This window comes from Strix uralensis, chromosome 32 (genome assembly GCF_047716275.1).
Source record: "Strix uralensis isolate ZFMK-TIS-50842 chromosome 32, bStrUra1, whole genome shotgun sequence".
In the NCBI taxonomy this organism is placed as follows: domain Eukaryota; kingdom Metazoa; phylum Chordata; class Aves; order Strigiformes; family Strigidae; genus Strix; species Strix uralensis.
This window is the reverse complement of record NC_134003.1, coordinates 1,373,747-1,392,439: the sequence shown is the minus strand read 5'-3', so window position 1 is coordinate 1,392,439 and position 18,693 is coordinate 1,373,747. Positions and strand designations below refer to the sequence as shown.

The 18,693-nt window shown below is 68.2% G+C and overlaps 2 protein-coding genes across 5 annotated transcripts; both read right to left on the bottom strand.

The window, feature by feature from the left end:
- Positions 1-8: 8 nt before the first annotated feature.
- Positions 9-4,158, bottom strand: LRRC71 (leucine rich repeat containing 71). 2 transcript variants are annotated; one of them, XM_074852925.1, is made up of 15 exons: positions 4,143-4,158; positions 3,197-3,313; positions 2,969-3,100; positions 2,737-2,812; positions 2,578-2,652; positions 2,402-2,470; positions 2,166-2,313; positions 2,003-2,086; positions 1,784-1,870; positions 1,555-1,659; positions 1,315-1,354; positions 1,158-1,225; positions 991-1,072; positions 797-906; positions 9-726 (listed from the first exon to the last, which is right to left on the bottom strand). In XM_074852925.1, the coding sequence occupies exons 2-15, from the start codon at positions 3,225-3,227 to the stop codon at positions 19-21; spliced, it is 1,815 nt and encodes a 604-aa protein (XP_074709026.1). In that variant the 5' UTR covers positions 3,228-3,313; positions 4,143-4,158; the 3' UTR covers positions 9-18. The 2 variants fall into 2 exon arrangements, with proteins under 2 accessions (XP_074709026.1, XP_074709024.1); XM_074852923.1 differs by lacking the exon at positions 4,143-4,158 and adding an exon at positions 3,412-4,043.
- Positions 4,159-4,938: 780 nt separating this feature from the next.
- PEAR1 (platelet endothelial aggregation receptor 1) lies at positions 4,939-17,880 on the bottom strand. 3 transcript variants are annotated; one of them, XM_074852910.1, is made up of 23 exons: positions 17,377-17,879; positions 15,562-15,654; positions 15,358-15,462; positions 14,675-14,775; positions 14,489-14,581; positions 13,769-14,015; positions 13,561-13,675; positions 13,334-13,470; positions 12,598-12,810; positions 11,819-11,993; positions 10,967-11,087; positions 10,716-10,879; positions 10,516-10,618; positions 10,283-10,429; positions 9,308-9,436; positions 9,086-9,214; positions 8,528-8,656; positions 8,226-8,441; positions 8,042-8,151; positions 6,955-7,066; positions 6,698-6,757; positions 5,817-6,005; positions 4,939-5,228 (listed from the first exon to the last, which is right to left on the bottom strand). In XM_074852910.1, exons 2-23 carry the CDS (start codon positions 15,651-15,653, stop codon positions 5,077-5,079), a joined length of 3,039 nt encoding a protein of 1,012 aa, XP_074709011.1. In that variant the 5' UTR covers position 15,654; positions 17,377-17,879; the 3' UTR covers positions 4,939-5,076. The 3 variants fall into 3 exon arrangements, with proteins under 3 accessions (XP_074709011.1, XP_074709012.1, XP_074709013.1); XM_074852911.1 differs by lacking the exon at positions 17,377-17,879 and adding an exon at positions 16,009-16,380; XM_074852912.1 differs by lacking the exon at positions 9,086-9,214 and having other exon boundaries at positions 17,377-17,880.
- Positions 17,881-18,693: the final 813 nt, after the last annotated feature.

Sequence of the window (18,693 nt, the reverse complement as noted above, 5' to 3'; positions counted from 1 at the left end):
GCAGCCGGGGCCCCCCCCTCACCCCCTCGCATGGCAGCCCTGGCTCAGCCCCCCCCTCGCCGCCTCCCCGCGCCCCCCCCGGCCGTGAGAGCTGGATCTAGTCTGTATAAATGCACTTTGTTCTGTTCCTCTCCGTGCTGCGGCCCCCCCGCCCCCCCGCTGCCTATAAATATGTACGTACGTGCGCCCCTCCTGTAAATAACCACCCGCCGGCCCCCCCCCACCCACCCACCTCGAGCCGGGGACAGGGCGGGGGGGCAGCGAGGACACCCCCAGCACCGGGCTCTCCTCCCCGGTGACAATCGGTGACCTGAGGGGGGGGGTGCTGGGGAGTTGGGGCTCGTCCCACCTCTGCTCCCCCCATCCCTTCTCCCCCTCCCAGGTGTGGCGCTGGGCGGGGGGGGGGTCTGATATATATATTATATATAATAGAGCCAAGACTGACCAGTTGCTGTTCCATGCTGTATAATCTGGTTTATTTTCTTCCTTTCCACGGTCAACATCGTGATTTTTTTTTTTTAATTTTGGGATTTTTAAAAAGGCAAGAAGCCAGCTCTCCTTCACCCGCAGGCGCCTGCGCGGCTCCTGGGGGGGGGGGGGGGGGGGGGGGGGGGGGGGGCTAAGCCCCCCATCCTCCTCCTCCTCCTCATCCCGGAGCGAGTCGAGTGGCAGCAGCAGCTCCTGGAGCCGCGCGAAAGCCGGGCTGGTGGGGGGGATGCGGTTTCCCTGGGGGAAAGTGGGGTGTCAGGTGCTGCCGGCCCCCCCCCCCCCACCCCGTAACACCCCCCCGCCTCACCTCCAGCGAGAGGCACAGCAGCCCCCGCTTCCCCGGCCTCGCTGCCTCCCGCCGCTGCCTCTCCAGCGCTGCCAGGAGCACGCCCAGACCCCGCTCCGTGACGTGATTGTCTGCGCGGGGAGAGGTTTTGGGGGGTCAGGGACCCCCCCCTCGCTCACCCACACCCCCCCCCCCCACCCCAACGCTTCACTCACGGCTCAGGTTGAGGTTGAGGAGCGCGTGGTTTCCCGGCAGGATGATGCTGTCTGCGTGCTGCTTGGCCTCCTCCAGCAGCAGCTGGACACGAGGGGGGCCCCTGAGGGGGTGTGGGACCCCCAAATTGGGCCCCCCCTCCCCACCCCGACCCCCTGGCATCCCCCACCTCCGGGCTCAGCTTCTCCTGGCCGCTGGGTTTCGCAGCTTTGCCACAGGCGCCTCTCGGCTCCGGCGCTGACAGGAGTGGGGAGAGCAGGGAGGGAGCTGAGCTGGGCGCAGCCCCCCCGGGGTCCCCCGTCCCCCCCCCCCAGCCCCTCACTCACATTTCTTGGCCTGTCTGGCCTCCTCCTTCCGCAGCGGCTCCTGCAAGGGACAGGGAAGCGGCTTGGGGACCCCCTGCCTCCCCCCTCCCTGCGCCACGGAGCTGGAAGGGGGGGAAACTGAGGCACGCTTAGGGCTGGGGGAGCCTGCGGGTATCTGGCAGCTGCCTGCGGGGCTCCCCCCTGCCTGCGGGGCCCACCCCTGCCCTCCCCGCTCCCCGCAGCGCCCACCCGCTTCCTCACCTTCTTCTTTTTGCCGTACTTGGCCGGGGGCAGCGTGTCGGGAGCGGCCGCGCTGCCGCGGAGGCTGGAAAAACGCTCGCTCTGACCTTCGGTCTCGTTTGAGGTCTGGGGGAGATGGGGGGGCGGGGTTCAGGGTGCTGGCAGTACCCCCCAGGAGCCTCCCGCCTTTCCCGGAGATGGGGAGGGAATGTGCCCCCCCATAAAACGGGGGTTTGAGGGGGGGTCTCACCGTGCGGGCTCGTCCCAGCGCCTCCGCCCAGAGCAGCCGCCTCCGCTCCACCACTTCGGCGTGTGTCAGCGCAAAGGGGCCCAGGACCTGGCGGGCAGCGGCGCTGGGATGGGGGCAGGATCCGGCCCGAGCCGTGCACCCCGCTCCCGAGGAGGATTTTGGGGTGCAGAAGCGGGGAGGATTTTGGGGTGCAGAAGCGGGGGGGGGGGGGGCACCCACCTCAGCAAGTCTGGTGGCCCCCACGTCGCCAATGTCGTTGTTGGCCAGGGACAGGGAGAGCAGGGAGCGGTTCAGGCGCAAGCCCTGGAGGAGCGAGGGAGGGAGGAGATGGGTGCTGGGTGCTGAGCACCCACCTGCCCCCCCCGGGCCCTCCCCTGCCCACCTGGGCGATGTCAGCAGCCCCCAGGTCCGAGATGCGGTTGAAGCTGAGGCTGAGCGAGACGAGGCTGCGGTTGCAGGAGAGGCTCTGCCCGATCCGCCGGGCGGCCGCATCCCCGATGCTGTTGTTGCGCAGGGAGAGGTGGGCCAGCCTGCGGGGGGGGCAGGGGGGTCGCTGTCTGCACCGGCGGGGGGGGGGCTGGCAGCGGGTTGGGGGGGCTTGATCCGGCTCCCACTCACGTGCTGTCGCTCCCCAGCAGCGTGTGGAAGGCGGGTTTGGGCAAAGGGTTCCCCTCCAGGCTGAGCGTCCTGCGGAGGAATAAAAAACCACCCCCCCAGCTGGAATTAACGATCCTCCGCGGCACCCCAGTTCCTTAATTAGCGGTAACGAGGGAGCACCCCTCAACCCTGCGTACCGCAGGCGGGGGCAGCGTCCCGGCAGTGCCGCCAGCGCCGGGAGCAGCTGCTCTGTCAGCCCGACCTTCCAGAGGCTGCGGGAGGAGAAAGCGGCTCAGCCCCTGGTGCTGGGGAGGTGGGGGGGGGCTGCCCGCACCCCCTTCCCTGCCTGCACTCACTGCACTGCCTGCAGGCTGGCCAGGGCGGGCAGGCACTGGCTCAGGACCCCCAGCATGGCCTCCTCCATCTTCCAGCCTGCGGGAGACGGGGAGGTCAAGGCCGTGTGATGGGATACGGGGGGGTGAAGAGCCCCCGCCGGCGCTGGCGTGACAAGGGGGGGGTCCCACAGGCTGATTTCCAGGGCCTCCTCGTCCCTGGGTGCCTGGGGGGGCGGGGCCTGGGGGTCCCCACCTCGCAGGAAGACGGCGCGGACGCTGCGGGGATCCTCGTGCTCCCTCTCGACCTGGACGCGGGGCTGGAAGGGGCCGTATTTGCGCTCGATGCGGGCCAGGACCTCTGCCAGCGGCGGCTCGGGGGGCTCCTCTGCGGGACGGGGACGAGGGTGGGACCCCACAAACACACGGCTCTTCCCCCCCTCCGACCCCTGCACCCCGATGTGCCCCCCCCGGCCCCGCTCACCCTCCGCAGGGAAGCTCGGGGACGGCCGCATGGTGACTCTGGGGACGCCGGCGATGCCAGCCCGGGCGCAGAGCTCGGGAAAATCCTGCTCCAAGAGGCCGCTGCACTGGTACTGCTCTGCGGGCAGGGCAGGCAGGAGTTGGGGGGGGACACACACGCATGAGGGGGACCCCCCCACACACCCCCCTGCCCCTGCTCAGCCCCCAGGGGCTCACCTGCACCCTGCTCAGCCTTCCTCCCCGCGCTCTTCACCTCCTCCTCCACCACCTTCTCCCTGGGCACCCGCTCCCCCCGCCGCCTCATGGCCCGCAGCTGGGGGGCACCAGGGGGGGGGCTCAGCACCCCCCAGCACCCACCAACCCCAGGGTTGGCCCTGCCCAGCACCCGGCCCCCCCCCACATCCCTGGGCCAGGGGGTGACATGGGGGGGGTCCCAGGGCTGGGGGCCCTATGGGGATCCCTGTGTGGGTATGGGGGGGTCCCAGGGAAAATGGGCCCTTATGGGGGGGGGCTCTTGGCTGTGAGGTCGCTATGGGGGGTCCCTGGAAGGGGAAAGGGGGTGTCCCAGTGGCAGGGGGGCCTATGGCGGGGCCCGTGGAGGTCTCCCAGGGGTGATGGTCAACCCTATGGGTGTCACCCTGGGGGGCAGTCCCAGGGCTGGGGGAGGGGGGGTGTGGGGGTCCCTATGGCGTTGCAGGGGATTGGGGGGGGCGTCCCTGGGGGTTCCCAGGCCTGAGGGTCCTATTGAGGGGGGGGGGCGGTCGCCGGGCCGGAAGGGGCCCCATAGGGGTACTGAGAGGGGACGGGGGGTCCCCTGTGGGGGTCTCTGGGGGCGCGGGGAGGGGTCCCACGGCCGGAGGGTCCCTCTGAGGCGTCTCCCTGGATGGGCCCCAGGCGTGGGGGGGGGGCTGTGGGGGCGCAGGGGGGGCCCCAGGGCCGGCGGTAACCTCAGTGCTCAGCCGCTGCCCTGCCCCAACCGGCGGCGCCGCGGGGCGCTGTGCGCATGCGCGGGGCGGGGCCGGCGCGGAAGGGGTGGGGCTGGGAGCGAGGAGGCGGGGCCGTGTGGGAAGGGGCGGGGGCAGCGCGGAAGGGGCGGGGCTATCCGGGAAGGGGCGTGGTTATCAGCGAGGAAGCAGGGCCGTGTTGAGGGGGCGTGGCCTGTGCGGAAAGGGGCGGGGCCACCACCCCGGCCAGCCCAGGCTGGAGAGGCCGTGCGCTGGGCAGCGGCACTGGGAGCACTGGGCTGTAACTGGGCCATAACTGAGCCCTCGTTGGCCCAACGCTGGGCCTTCCCTGGGGCCATCACTGGGGCCTTACTGGGGCCATCACTGGGGCCACCATTGGACCATGAGCGGGTCTTTACTGGGGCCATCCTGGGCCCTTACTGGGGCCATCACTGGACCATCAGCGGGTCTTTACTGGGGCCATCCTGGGCCCTTACTGGGGCCATCACTGGACCATCAGCGGGTCTTTACTGGGGCCATCACTGGGCTCTTACTGGGGCCACCACTGGACCATCAGCGGGTCTTTACTGGGGCCATCACTGGGCTCTTACTGGGGCACCGTTGGACCATCAGCAGATCTTTACTGGGACCATCACTGGGCCTTTACTGGTCTGTTTCTTATCCCATTACTGGGCCTTTACTGGGCCCACCACCGCACCCATCACTGGTCCCACCCCTGACACCCCCCCACCGCCCCCCGTCCCCTCCCACCGCTGACACGGGCACAGGCAGCCCCAGCTCACTCCGCACCGATAACCCCTTTATTCACCCTTTGTGCCACCCCCCCCCACCCCCCCCCCCCGGGCTCGGGGACAGTCCCGGGGCCCCCCCAGGGCCCCTCCCGTGGGGGGGGGTAGGGGGGTGTCCCCGGAGTCCCTCAACGGTCCTTCCTGCGCAGGGGGGGGGACGGCGGGTAGTGGCGGGCGGGCGGCAGGTCGTAGTGGCTGGGGATGTGGCTGTTCTTGGGGGAGTCGTAATGGCTGGGGGGGGCTGCAGGGGTGACGCCTTCGGCCCCCCCGGGGTGACTCTCTGCAGGGGACAAGAGGAGGCTGCAAGGGGCCGTGTGTGCCCCCCCCCCCCCCCCCCCCCGGGCCGTGCCACCCCTGTCACCGAGGTCGTGTCCCCTCTATGCCACCCCTGTCACCGAGGCTGTTCCCCCCCCCCCCTCCCAGGGCCATGCAGCCCCCACCACTTGGACTGTGGCCCCCCCAGGGCTGTGTCACCCCTGTCACCGAGCCCATGGCCCCCCACGGCTGTGCCACCCCTGTTACAGAGGCCAGGTCCCCTCTATGCAGCCCCTGTCACCGGTTTTGTGTCCTCCCCCCATGCCACCCCCATCACTGAGGTCCTGTCCCCTCCATGCCACCCCTGTCACTGGAGCTGTGTGTCCCCTCCCCAGGGCCGTGCCACCCCTGTCACCAACCCCGTGGCCCCCCCAGGGCTGTGCCACCGGGTCCCCTCTATGCAGCCCCTGTCACTGGTTTTGTGCCCCCCCCCCCCCCCATGCCACCCCCATCACCGAGGCTGTGTCCCCTCCATGCCACCCCTGTCACTGGGGCTGCCCCCCCCTCCAGCCGGGCTCACGGGGGTCAGGGACCCCCCCCCTCCCCTCCGTACCCTCCTGGGGCGGCTCCTCCAGGAGCCCGATCTCCGCGTAGGACATTTCCCTCCGCACCGGGGATTTCATCTCCATGTAGCTGCCCTCGGGGGCCTTGGGGGGGGCGGGGGGCAGCTCCTTGATGGTGGCGTAGGGGTTCTCGCTGGCCAGGGAGCTGGCGCTGGCCCCCAGCCCTTCCGGGGGGTGCTCTGGGGGAGGAGGAGTTGGGGGGCTCCCCACGGCAGGGACCCAGGCGAGACCCAGCCCTTCCCCACCCCAGCCCTGTCCCCTCCTCATCCCCATCCCTTCCCCACCCAATTCCCATCCCATCCCACCCCCGCCTCTTCCTCAGCCATTCCTTGTCCCTTCCCCTCCCCATCCCAATTCCATCCTGTCCTTTTCCCTTCCCATCCCATTTCACCCCATCCTAACCCAATCCCATCCCATCCCATTTCATCCTATCCCATCCCAACCCAATCCAAACCCAACGCAATCCCAACTGAACCCAATCCCATCCCAACCCAACCCAACCCAATCCCATCCCATCCCAACCCAACCCAATCCCATCCCATCCCAACCCAACCCATCCCAACCCAATCCCAACCCAACCCAATTCCATCCCAACCCAATCCCATCCCAACCCATCCCAATCCCATCCCATCCCAACCCAACCCAACCCATCCCAACCCAATCCCAACCCAACCCAATCCCAACCCAACCCATCCCAACCCAATCCCAACACAACCCAATCCCATCCCATCCCATCCCATTTCATCCTATCCCATTCCAACCCAATCCCATCCCAACCCAACCCCAACCCAATCCCAACCCAACCCAACCCATCCCAACCCAGCCCCATCCCATCCCTTCCCGATCCCGGTCCCCTCCCACCCCCCCGTACCTTTCCCGTTGTACTTCCCCAGGCTGTGGCTGTAGCTGTAGCTCCGGTCCAACTGCCCCCCTGTAAGGGGGCACGTTTGGGGTCCCCCCCACTGCTCCACCACCCATCTCCCCCAGCATGAAGATGCTCCCCCCACCCCAGCACCTTCCCGGTGGATCCTGAGCAGGGAGGGGACCCAGGGGTGCACCCCCCCTCTGGCCACAGTCCCCACCAGCTCCCTGGGAGCTGCCCCCTCACCCCTTGGCCCCCCCTCTTACCCCTGGGCCCCAGGGCCGGTGTCCCGAGGTGCTTCCAGTCGGGGGGCAGCGTGGCGGTGCCGTCGGGGCCGGGGGGTCTCTCCATGCTGGGGTAGAGCTGGGCACCGGGCACCTGGAGCCCAGACGGGACGGGCTGGCTACGAGGTACAGCACAACACCGCGCAACGCCGTGCAACAGCGTGGTACAGCACACAACAGCGCGCAACACCGCGCAACACTGATACAGCATGCAACACCACGCAACACCGCACAACATCGCATAACACTGTGGTAGAGCACGCAACACCGTGCAACACTGCGCAACACCGCGTAACACCACGTCACATTGTGGTACAGCACACAACACCACGCAACACCGCGGAACACCGCGTAACATTGTGGTACAGCACAGGACACCATGTAACACCGTATAACATTGTGGTACAGCACACAACACCGCGTAACACCATGTGACATTGTGGTACAACACCACGACACCGCATAACACCGCGTAACATTGTGGTACAACACACAACACCGCGTAACACCGCGTAACATTGTGGTACAACACCACGACACCGCGTAGCACTGTGGTACAGCACGCAACACCACACAACACCATGTAACGCCACGCAACAACCTCACAACACCACGTAACATTGTGGTACAGCACACAACACCATGCAACACCGCCATAACACCACGTAACACCACGTAACATTGTGGTACAGCACACAACACCGCGCAACACTGCTGTAACACCACGTAACACTGTGCTACAGCACGCGACACTGCGTAACACCATGTAACATTGTGGTACAGCACAGGACACCATGTAACACCGTATAACATTGTGGTACAGCACACAACACCGCGTAACACCACGTAACATTGTGGTACAACACACGACACCGCGTAACACCACGTAACATTGTGGTACAACACACGACACCACGTAGCACTGTGGTACAGCACACAACACCACACAACACCACGTAACGCCACGCAACAACCTCGCAACACCACGTAACACTGTGGTACAGCGTGCAACACCCTGATGCACCGTGCAACACCCCAGTGCACCCCGCAACACCGCGCTGCGCCGTACCGTGCGGGAGCCGGCCCTGTCCCGGGCGCCGGGGGCCGGCGGGGTGCACTGGGACAGCGTGTGGTAGCTGGGGTTGGAGTAGTAGTGTGGGTGGTGGCCCGGTGGCACGTCTGTGGGGACAGGCGTCAGCCCGGTGCCGCTGGGCCACTGAGGAGGTGGCCGCGTCCCCCGCCACGGGGCTCACCCGGCACCACGTAGTCGGAGGTGTCCGTCTGTCCCGCCGTGTAGGCCACGGTCAGGTGCCGGCTCTGCTTCCCCTTCTGCCGGTGGCGGTAACACACGGCCAAGGCCACCGCGGCTACCAGCAAGGCCACCAGGGCCACCAGGCCGAGCACCACGCCCAGCGGGCTGTAGGTCGCCGGGGGGGCCGGCACGATGGTGTAGGGCTGGTCAGGGGTCCCTGGGGGGTGGGAGGGTGAGGGGGACAGTCCTTAGGGTGGGGCAGGGCCCCCCCCAGGGCCCCCCCCCAGCTCTGCGCCCACTCACCGGCCTCGCAGCGGGGCCCGATCCTGCCCGGGGCACAGGGGCACGTCCCGCTGGCTGGGTGGCAAGTGGCGTTGTGGGGGCAGTGGCAGAGCTGGTCACACTGGAGCCCGAAGGTCCCAGGGGGGCAGGCTGGGGGCACAGGGGGTGGGGGAGCTGGAGCCACCCTGCCCAGGACCCTACGGCCCCATACTGGGACCATATAGCTCCATACTGGAACAACGTGGCTCCATACTGGGACCATACAGCCCCATAGTGCCCAGGAGCATATAGCTCCATACTGGGCCCAAATACCTCCATACCGGTCCCATATAGCAACATACTGGGACCAGATAGATCCATACTGGGGCCAGAGAGATCCATACTGGGCCCAGAGAGATCCGTACTGGGACCAGATATATCCATACTGGGCCCATAGAGCGCCATACTGCCCAGGCTGGAACTGGGGTAACCCAGTTTGCCCCCCCCAAGGCCCCCCAGGCTGGAGCTGGGGGGCTCAGACCCACGGTGGGGAGGTGGGAGATGAGGTGGGGGGGGGGGGGAGTCCATGCCAGTCTCTACCTTCCCCGCAGAACGTCCCTGTCCAGCCGGGGGGGCAGCGGCAGGTCCCCTCGGCGGGGTGACACGTCCCCCCGTGGCGGCACAGGCAGGGCTGGGCGCAGGCGTCCCCCCAGGAGCCGGGGGCACAGGCTGGAGGTGTTAAGAAGTCGGGGAGGGGGGGGAATGGGGTCAGCGCCGCTCCCCACAGCCCCCCCACAGCCCCCCCCACAGCCCCCCACTCACGCTGGGAGCAGCGGGGGCCGTGCCAGCCCGGGGCGCAGAGGCAGGAGCCGTTGGCGGGGTGGCAGGAGGAGCCGTTGGCGCAGGAGCAGCTCAGGGAGCAGCGTTTGCCGTAACGCCCGGGCGGGCAGGCTGAGGTGAGAGAGAGTCCCAGAGTCATCCCGGTTGGAAAAGCCCTTGAAGCTCCTCCAGCCCAACCATGAACCTCACCCTGACCGTTCCCAACTCCACCAGATCCCTCAGCGCTGGCTCAACCCGACTCTTCAACCCCTCCAGGGATGGGGACTCCCCCCCTGCCCTGGGTAGCCCATTCCAACGCCCAACAGCCCCTTCTGCAAAGAAATCCTTCCTAAGAGCCAGTCTGACCCTGCCCTGGCGCAGCTTGAGGCCATTCCCTCTTGGCCTGCCGCTGGCTCCTTGGCTCAAGAGACTCCTCCCCCCTCTCTGCACCCTCCTTTCAGGGAGTTGCAGAGGGCCAGGAGGTCTCCCCTCAGCCTCCTCTTCTCCACACTAAACCCCCCCAGTTCCCTCAGCCGCTCCCCATCAGACCTGTGCTCCAGACGCTGCACCAGCTCCGTTGCCCTTCTCTGGACACGCTCGAGTCATTCAATGGCCTTTTTGGAGTGAGGGGCCCAAAACTGAACCCACTCATCGAGGGGCGGCCTCCCCAGTGCCAAGCACAGGGGTCACATCCCTTCCCTGTCCCTGCTGGCCACGCTAGTGCTGGTACAAGCCAGGATGCCATTGGCCTTCTTGGCCCCCTGGGCACACTGCTGGCTCATTACCAATCCCCCCCCCAGGTCACCCCTGTAGCCCCGCTGGGGGTTGTTGTGGCCCGAGGGCAGCACCCGGCATTTGGCCTTAATTAACTTAAGTGAGTGCACCCGGTCTCAGCCCGGCACATCAGTGGGTTGGGAGCAACCCAGAATTATTTAATTTTTTTTCTTTTGGGGGGGGTGAGGGGGATGGGACACTCACGGCGCTGGCACGTGGGGCCGCGGAACCCCGGGGCGCAGGAGCAGGATCCGTCCCGGGGGGAGCAAGTGGCCCCGTTGCGGCAGGAGCAGGACGAGCGGCAGCCCCGGCCCCAGAAGCCGGGGGGGCAGCTCTGCTTGCACTGCGGCCCTGCGAGGAGGAGGAGGAGGAGGGATGAAGGCTGAGGGTACAGCGGGGTCCCCCCACTCCCTGGCGTGTCCCCCCCCCGCTCTCACCCGTCCAGCCGGGCAGGCAGCGGCACCCTCCCGTCACCGGATCGCAGCCGTCGGCGTAGGCGCAGTCGCAGCGCTGCCCGCAGCCCCCCCCGAACGTCCCATTCTGGGGTACGGGGAGAAGTCGGGGGGGGGGGAGGAAAGTCAGTACGGGGTGGTGGGTGGTCCCCACCCCCAGTGCGGGCAGCAGCGGCAGGACTCACCGGGCAGGGGTGCAGGCAGCGGGGGCCCTGCCAGCCCGGGGGGCAGCTGCAGGCCCCGCTCTGGGGGTCACAGGGGGCCCCCTGGGCGCAGTCACAGCTCCGGTTGCAGCCGGGACCCCAAGTGCCGGCGGGACACGGCGTCGAGCAGTCGGGTCCGTGCCAGCCTGTGGGACGAGGGGACAGGGGGGTGGGTGTGGGGACGGGGACACCCCCACAGACACCCCCCCACACACCCCTGGGCGTGCACCCACCTTCCTTGCAGAGGCAGGAGCCGTCGAGGGGGGAGCAGCCCAGGGCGTGCTGGCAGGAGCAGCGCCCCGAGCAGTTCGTCCCGAAGGTGTCGGGGGGGCACAGGGAGGAGCAGTGCTCGTCCTGGGGGGCGGGGGGGGGGGGGGGCAAAGACTTCAGGGACCCCCCACCCAGGAGTCGGGGGAGCCACCCCTGGCTCTCCTCTTGGCATCCTGGTGCTGGAGGGAGAGTGACACCCCCCAAACCCCATCCTCCCATGGGACCCCCAAGCTGCCCCCCCCCCCCTCCAGGGATGCTCATGGACCCATGCCCCCCCCCAGTGCCCCCCGTAAAGGATGCCCAGACCCTGAAACTGCCCCCAGAGGTAACAAGAGCCCCAACCCATCCCCAAGGGATTCCCCCCGCCACTCAGATCCTCCCCCAGACCCCCCCATACTCCCGCCAGAACCATCCAGACCCCCCCACCCTGAACAATCCACACCTCCATGGCCCCCGCAGAACCACTCAGACCCCCACCCAGACCCCGCCATGCTCCCCTCAAGACCACCCAGACCCCACCCAGGACCACCCAGACCCCCCATGCTCCCCCCAGAACCGCTCAGACCCCCACCCAGAACAATCCAGACCCCCATGTTCCCCTCAAGACCACCCAGGGCCCCCCCCAGGACCACACAGTCCCCCCATGCTCCCCCCAGGACCTCTCAGACAGACCCCCAAACCACCCAGCCCCCCATGCTCCCCCCAGCCCCCCTCTCTCCCCCTAGGGATGCCGAGACACTCCCCCCCCCGACTCCACGTGCTGCCCCAGGACCACCAGCCCCCCCCGCCCCCTCCGTGCCCCCATTCCCCCGCACCGTGTAGCCAGGGGGGCAGCGGCAACGGCCGGTGGTCCCATCGCAGACCCCCCCGTGAAGGCAGAGGCAGGGCTGCAGGCAGCCGGCCCCGAAGGAGCCGGGGGGGCAACTCTCGTTGCAGAAGAGCCCAGCCCAGCCGGGGTGACAGACGCACTCCCCGAGGAGGGGGTGGCAGCTGGGGGGTACCCGCTCAGCACCCCAGTGCTCCCAGTATGGGGTACTGGGTGTGCTGGGAAGGGGCTGTGAGAATGGGAGGGGGCACAAAGCACCTGCCCCGGGTAGGGGGGGGATTCACCTCTTTCAGGCCACTCAGCCAGCACGGGGAGGGGGGGGTGAGGGTTTTGGGGGGAGGTGAGAATGGTGGGGGGAGCCAGGGTGGGCTGGGGGGGGGATGAGGATGCTGGGGGGGAGGTGGGGGTGTTGGGGGGAGGTGGGGGGGGCTGGAGGGAGGTGAGAATGTTGGGGGGAGATGAGGGTGTGGGGGGGATGTGAGGATTTTGGGGGGAGATGAGGGTTTTGGGGGGAGATGAGGGTTTTGGGGGGAGGTGAGGAAGTTGGGGGGGAGGTGAGAATGTTGAGGGGATGTGAGGATGCTGGGGGGGGGCGAGTGTGCTGGGGGGATGTGAGGATGTTGGAGGGAGATGGGGGTGTTGGGGGGAGACAAGGATGTCGGTGGGACGTGAGGGTTTTGAAGGGAGATGAGGATATTGGGGGGAGACGAGGGTGCTGGGGGGAAGTGAGGGTGCTGGGGGCAGCCGGGGGGGGGCGGGGGGTGCTACCTCTGGCTGTGCTGGGGGTGGCAGAGGCAGCGGCTCTGGCAGTGGAGGCCGAAGAGCCCGGGCAGGCACTGGCGCTCCTGGCAGCGGCTGCCCTGGAAGCCGGCCTGGCACAGGCAGCCCCCGTCCACGTGGAAGCACTGGCCACCGTTGGCACAGTCGCAGCTCTCCCGGCAGTCCTGCCCGAACCGCCCCACCGGGCACCTCTCCCGGCACCTGCGGGGAGGGCGGGGGGGGGCAAAGGGGGTGTCACGGCCCCACCAGGAGCCGAGGCGGCTCCTGGAAACCCACCACCCTGCCCCAAGCTGAGGCCGTCCAGCTCATTGCATGCCAGGCTGGGAGAGCCGCGGTGGCCCTGGGCAGCAGGGGGGGGGAGGTGGCCCCGTCCCCATGTGCCTCATCCCTGTGTACCCCCCCCATGCACTGTACCCCTGTGCCCCCTCCCTGTGCACCCCCATCTCCCTCTGCCCCCAGCCCCGTCTGCCCCCAGCCCCATGTCCCATCCCCCTGTCACCCCGTGTCACATCCCCGTGTACCCCCCCACCATCCGTTGTACCCCTGTCCCCCCTCCCTGTGCACCCCCATCTGCCCCCGGCCCAAAGAGCCCTGTCCCCATGTGTCACCTCCCCCTGTCCCCATCCCCTGTCCCCCCCATTCCCCCTGTCCCCCATCCTCCTGTGCCCCCAATATCCCAGCCCCCCCATTCCCCTGTCCCCCCCACCCCCCTGCTGCCCCTCACTGCTCTCCGATGAAGCCGGGGGCACACTGGCACTGGCCCCCCCAAGGGTCGCAGTGGCCCCCATTGTGGCACCGACACTCGCCCTGGCAGCCGGGGCCGAAGCGCCCGGGGGGGCAAGGCATGGAGCAGATCTCCCCCTGTGAAGGAGCGCCGGGGTCAGCGGGGGAAACTGAGGCAGGGGGACCCCGTTTTGGGGGAGAAAGGGGGGGGGGTCGCAGCCCACCTACCATCCATCCGTGGGGGCAGACGCAGGAGCTGGTGTTGGGGGGGTGGCAGATGCCCCCGTTCTGGCAGGGGCAGGGGCTGCTGCAGGGCGTCCCCTCGGGGCAGGGCACCTCGCAGCTGCGGGGGGACGGGGTGAGCGGGACCCCAGCCCCGGGGGTGGGGGGGTGCTGGGGTTTGGGGGGGGTGCAGAGCAAGGAGCCCCTTACTCACAGGGGTCCGGCCAGCCCCGGGGGGCAGAGGCAGGCGCCGGTGGAGGCGTTGCAGGGGGCCCGGTGGTGGCAGGGGCAGGGCAGGCGGCAGCCGGGGCCGTAGGTGCCCGCCGGGCAGGGCTGGTGGCACAGCGCGTCGGCGAAGCCGGGGGGGCACGAACAGGCCCCGCTCAGGGGGTCGCAGGGGGCCCCGTGGTGGCAGGCGCAGCGCTGCCCGCAGCCCGGCCCCCACGACTGCGTGTCACACTCTGCACGGGGGGAGAGCTCTGGTACCTCCCCGTCCTGTCCCCGTCCATCCGCTCATTCCCATCCCATCCACCCACCCATCATCCATCCATCCATCCCATCCCATCCAATCCATCCATCCCATCCATCCAATCCATCCATCCATCCCATCCATCAATCCCATCCCATCCCATCCATCCATCCATCCCATCCATCCATCCCATCCATCAATCCCATCCCATCCATCCCATCCCATCCATCCATCCCATCCATCCATCCCATCCCATCCATCCATCCATCCTTCCCATCCATCCCATCCCTCCCTCCCCATCCCATCTCCACCCCCATCCCATTCCCTCTCCCCATCCCCATTAACCACCATCCCCCTCCCAACTTTCCCATCCCTCCAGTGAAACCCCCTTTCCCTCCCTTACCCCCCCCCCCCGCAGGGTGTCCCCCCTCCATGTCCTCCCCCCACCCCGACCCCGTCCCTCACCGCTGGAGCAGTCGGTGCCGCGCCAGCCCGGCTCACACTGACACAGCTCGGGGGCCACACACCGCCCGTGGACACACTCCCGGGTGCAGCGTGCTGCGGGGACACGGCCCGGAGGAGGGTGGGGGGGGGTGTAAGCCAGGATCCACCCCCCGGACCCCCCCTGCTCGCCCCCCGCCCCCCACTCACGGACACAGGCGTCCTGGCTCTCGTAGTAGCCCTGGCAGCACTGGTAGCGCCGTCGGTAGTCGGTGCGGACGGCCTGGCGGTACTCGGTGCGGTACACGATCCTGCAGCAGCGCCGTCAGGGGGGGACACCCTGCCCCGGCCCCCCCACAGCCCTGGGGACACCCCGCAGTGGGACACCCCCACCCCCCCCCATAGCCATGGGGACACCCCGCCGTGCGACACCCCCACTCCAGCCCCCCCATGGCCTTGGGGACACCCCTCAGTGGGACAATCCCACCCCCCCATGGCTTTGGGGACACCCTGCAGTGGGACACCCCCACCCCAGCCCCCCCATAGCCTTGGGGACACCCCACTTCAGCCCCCCCATGGCCATGGGGACACCCAGCAGTGGGACAACCCCGTCCCAGCCCCCTCATAACCATGAGGACACCCCACAGTGGGACAGTCCAGTTACCCCATGGCCATGGGGACACCCCACAGTGGGACACCCCCATCCCAGCTCCCCCATAATCTTGGGGACACCCCACTTGAGCCCCCCCATGGCCATGGGGACACCCCGCACTGGGCCACCCCTATCCCAGCCCCCCCATAGCCATAGGGACACCCCACAGTGGGACACCACAGCCCCCCCCATGGCCTTGGGGACCCCCTGCAGTCCCGAGGGGGGCCGGGGGGGCTCCCACCTCTGCTGCAGGCAGGGCAGGGGGGGGCCCGACGCCCCAGGACAGGGCTCGTTGGAGGCCACGACGTGGGGTTTGGTGTAAGATTCCTTCACCGCCGCCGTGAAGCTGCCGGAGGAGAGAACACGGGGTGACAGCAGGTCCCGAGGAGCCGGGGGGGGTCCCCACCACCACCACCACCACCCCCTGCATCCCCCCCAGTCCTACCTCTCCCAGTAGCTGCAGACATTGGGGTCACTGGGGCGGAGGGCGGCCAGGAGACAGACGTGCATGGCCAGCGCCGCGGCCCGCAGCACCATCCTGCACGGGGAGAGGCGGGGGGGGGACACGGTGGGAAAACGGCTTCGCCCTGCGCCTCGCCAGCATTCCCGCTCCCCACCCACCGCCCCCGGCCCCAGCGCAGGATGCGGCCTCCCCCCTCCAGGGACCCGGCTTCGCATTCCTCCGCTCGCCGGGAACAGCCCCAACCCCGGCCCCCGCTGCTCCCCCCCCAGCACCAAGGGGAAACTGAGGCACAACAGCCTGGGTGGCCCCACGCAGCCTCACCCCAGCCCCCCCAAAACACTCCAGGGCCGCATCCACAACCTCTCCCGCCGCTCCCCATCCCGGTGCGGGATGCTGCCAGGGAGGGGCGGGGGGGGGGGGGGTTGTTACCCGGGGTGTCGGGGTGGGGTTCGACACGACGACTCCCGAGCCTGGCCCGGCGCCGCGTGGCCCCGTTTCAACCCGTTTCGTGTTTATTCCCGGTTGTGTTTCCTGGATCCGTCGGCTTCTTGCTCAACACGGAGAGGGTCCGGCTTTGCCGGGGCGGCTCCGGGATCGCCGCCAGCCCAGGGGCCGGGAGAAAGGGGGGGGACACACAGCGAGCCCCCCCCTCCTTGAACCCGTGTTTACCGGGACGCGTGTTTCACGGCTGCACACACGCGTGCCGGGGGAGGAAACAGAGGTTTCCTGGTCGGCACAGCTGGATCTATTGCTGCTTCCGTGCCACTCCGGCCATGGAACACCCCAAAAGCGCTGCCCCCGGCACCCCCCGAGTCCATCCTCCCCCTCTCCAGGGCCTGAGCTGCGGTTTAGGGCTAAATAAGGGGGTGGAGGGAGCAAGGACCCCCCCCCTCGTCCTGGAGTGGCCAGTTTCAAGTGGAAAAAACGTTTAGTGGGAAAGTTTCCCCCCGTTTCCCTTCAGCTCCCGGCGGTGAGGAATTAATCGCTCATCCACAGGCAAAATTCCCTCCCTCGGACCCTCCCGGGGGGCAGAGCTGGGGGGACCCCCCCACCAGCCCCCTCCATGGCCCCGCTGCTGGCTCCAGCAATGGGGGGGGCGGGGGGGAGCTGGGGGGGTCCCAGAGCTGCTGCGAACAGGAATCGCTGGGAGATGCTGGCAGGAAAAGCGAGGAGTCATCAAAACACGCCGGCGGGCCCCATCTGCTCCTCGTTGGGGGGCCCGGCCACGGGGAAGAGCCCCCCCAAGGCTGCCATAGTGGCCAGAGGCCCCCCAAGAGCCAGCGCTCCCCACCCCATGGGTGCCCCCAAGCACCCTCCGAGCGGGATGGGGGCATCACCCACCGGTGAAAAGGCCAGAATGGGGTGGGGGGTGGGTGGGGTGAGGGCAGGGGATCAGCCCTGCCCTGTCCCCATGGGGGGACACAGTGCTGGGGCCCCCCCGGACCCGCTATCTCTGTCCCGGAGCTTCCTCCGTCGCAGCCCGAGGGCTGACGCATTTCCTCTGGGGACTGTGAACCCACAGGGATGGGGCTGGGGGGGACGAGGAGGGCGAGGGTGAAGGTCAGGGTCAGGGTCAGGGTTAGGGTCAGCAATGGGGTCACCACGGGGTGTCGCAGCACCGTCCCACCCCCCCACCCGCTGCCCCCCCGCCACCCTCCCCTCACCTCAGCCATGGGAACCAGCGACGTCCCCAAGGCCCCCACCACGGCACTGGGGACTGTCCCCACACACAGCGCAACCCCCCCAAACCCACCCGTGGGACTCGGGGTGCCCCGGGCTGGGGACGGTGACACTGACCTGGTCGGGGGCCGCGGCAGCGGGCACGGCCGGGGTGTGACACCCCCCAACGCGGGGCTGGCCTGGCCGGTGGGCTCGGCCGGCCGGGACGGCGCAGCGCGGCCGTCGGAAGCGGAGGGAGGGCCGGAGCCGCTCTCAGGAAGTTTGGACGCGGAGATGACTACGGAAAAGGAAAAAAAATAAAAAACTTTAGGGGGTTTTTTTCTTTTTTTTTTTTTTTTTCCTTTTCTGGCCAGAAACCAGCACGTTTTGGAACAACAACATCACTGGAGCCGCTCACACACGGTGCTGGGTGGGGAGGGGGTCCGTGGGATGTCCCAGAGCGGCCCCTCAGCTGAGTCCCAGCGCTGGAGGGTGTCCTCGTCCCCCGGGGGCTCTGTGGGGACCCGTGACCCCCTCGGCAGTGGGGCCAGCCCTGCCCACCCCACAGCCCGTGACCGTGACCGTGGGACGCTGCGCGGGAGCGGATGGCGAGCGTGGCACTGCTGAGGGGGGGGAGCTGTGTGCCCACCCCCAGCTTCTCGTCTCCCGAAGCCCCCACCCGGTGCTGGCACCCATGGGTGCAAGCCTGGAGCCGGGGTGTCCCGCAGAGCCGAGGGGCTGCAGGGACGGGGGTTTCCTTTGGTTTAACGGCAGCGTTTGGTGGCAGCGTGGAGCAGAGCCCAGGGCTGGTGCCCGGCATCCTGGACACGTCATCCTGCATCCCGGGCACGTTGTCCATCCCGGGCACACATCATCCCAGGATCCCGGCATCCCATCATCCCGACATCCCGGCATTCCCACGTCCCGGCATCCCAAGCACACATCATCCCAGGATCCCGGCATCCCATCATCCCGGCATCCCGGCATTCCCACGTCCCGGCATCCCAAGCACACATCATCCCAGGATCCTGGCATCCCAGACACACATCATCCCTGCATCCTGGCCACACATTATTCCCTTATCCTGACATCCCAGGCACACATCATTCCAGGATCCCAACATCCCATCATCCCAGGATCCCGGCATCCCAGGCACACATCATCCCTGCATCCCGGCTACACATCATTCCCTCATCCTGACATCCCAGGCACACTTCATTCCCTCATCCCGGGATCCCGGGCACACATCACCCCCATATCCTGGACACACATTGTCCCCACATCCCAGCATTCTGGGCCCCACGTCATCCCTGCATCCCAGGGACAGACACATCATTCCCTTATCCTGATACCCTGGGCACACATCATCCCTGCATCCCGGGATCCAAGCACGCATCATTCCCAGATCCTGGGATCCTGGACACACATCGTCCCCACATCCCGGCATCCCAGGTA

Bases quoted from the DNA above. Each gene is read 5' to 3' on its own strand.
- LRRC71 (XM_074852923.1), bottom strand. From the start codon at position 3,499: ATGAGGCGGCGGGGGGAGCGGGTGCCCAGGGAGAAGGTGGTGGAGGAG. The intron at 2,653-2,736 runs GTGAGTGCAGGC...CTCCTCCCGCAG, and splicing joins GCCAGCCTGCAGGCAGTGCA to CCTCTGGAAGGTCGGGCTGA. The intron at 727-796 runs GTGAGGCGGGGG...ACTTTCCCCCAG, and splicing joins TGCTGTGCCTCTCGCTGGAG to GGAAACCGCATCCCCCCCAC.
- PEAR1 (XM_074852910.1), bottom strand. From the start codon at position 15,653: ATGGTGCTGCGGGCCGCGGCGCTGGCCATGCACGTCTGTCTCCTGGCC. The intron at 11,994-12,597 runs GTAGCACCCCCC...GGTACCCCCCAG, and splicing joins CACCCCCAGCACAGCCAGAG to CTGCCACCCCCTCCTCGGGG. The intron at 9,437-10,282 runs GTGAGTGTCCCA...CTCTCACCTCAG, and splicing joins CGGCCCCACGTGCCAGCGCC to CCTGCCCGCCCGGGCGTTAC.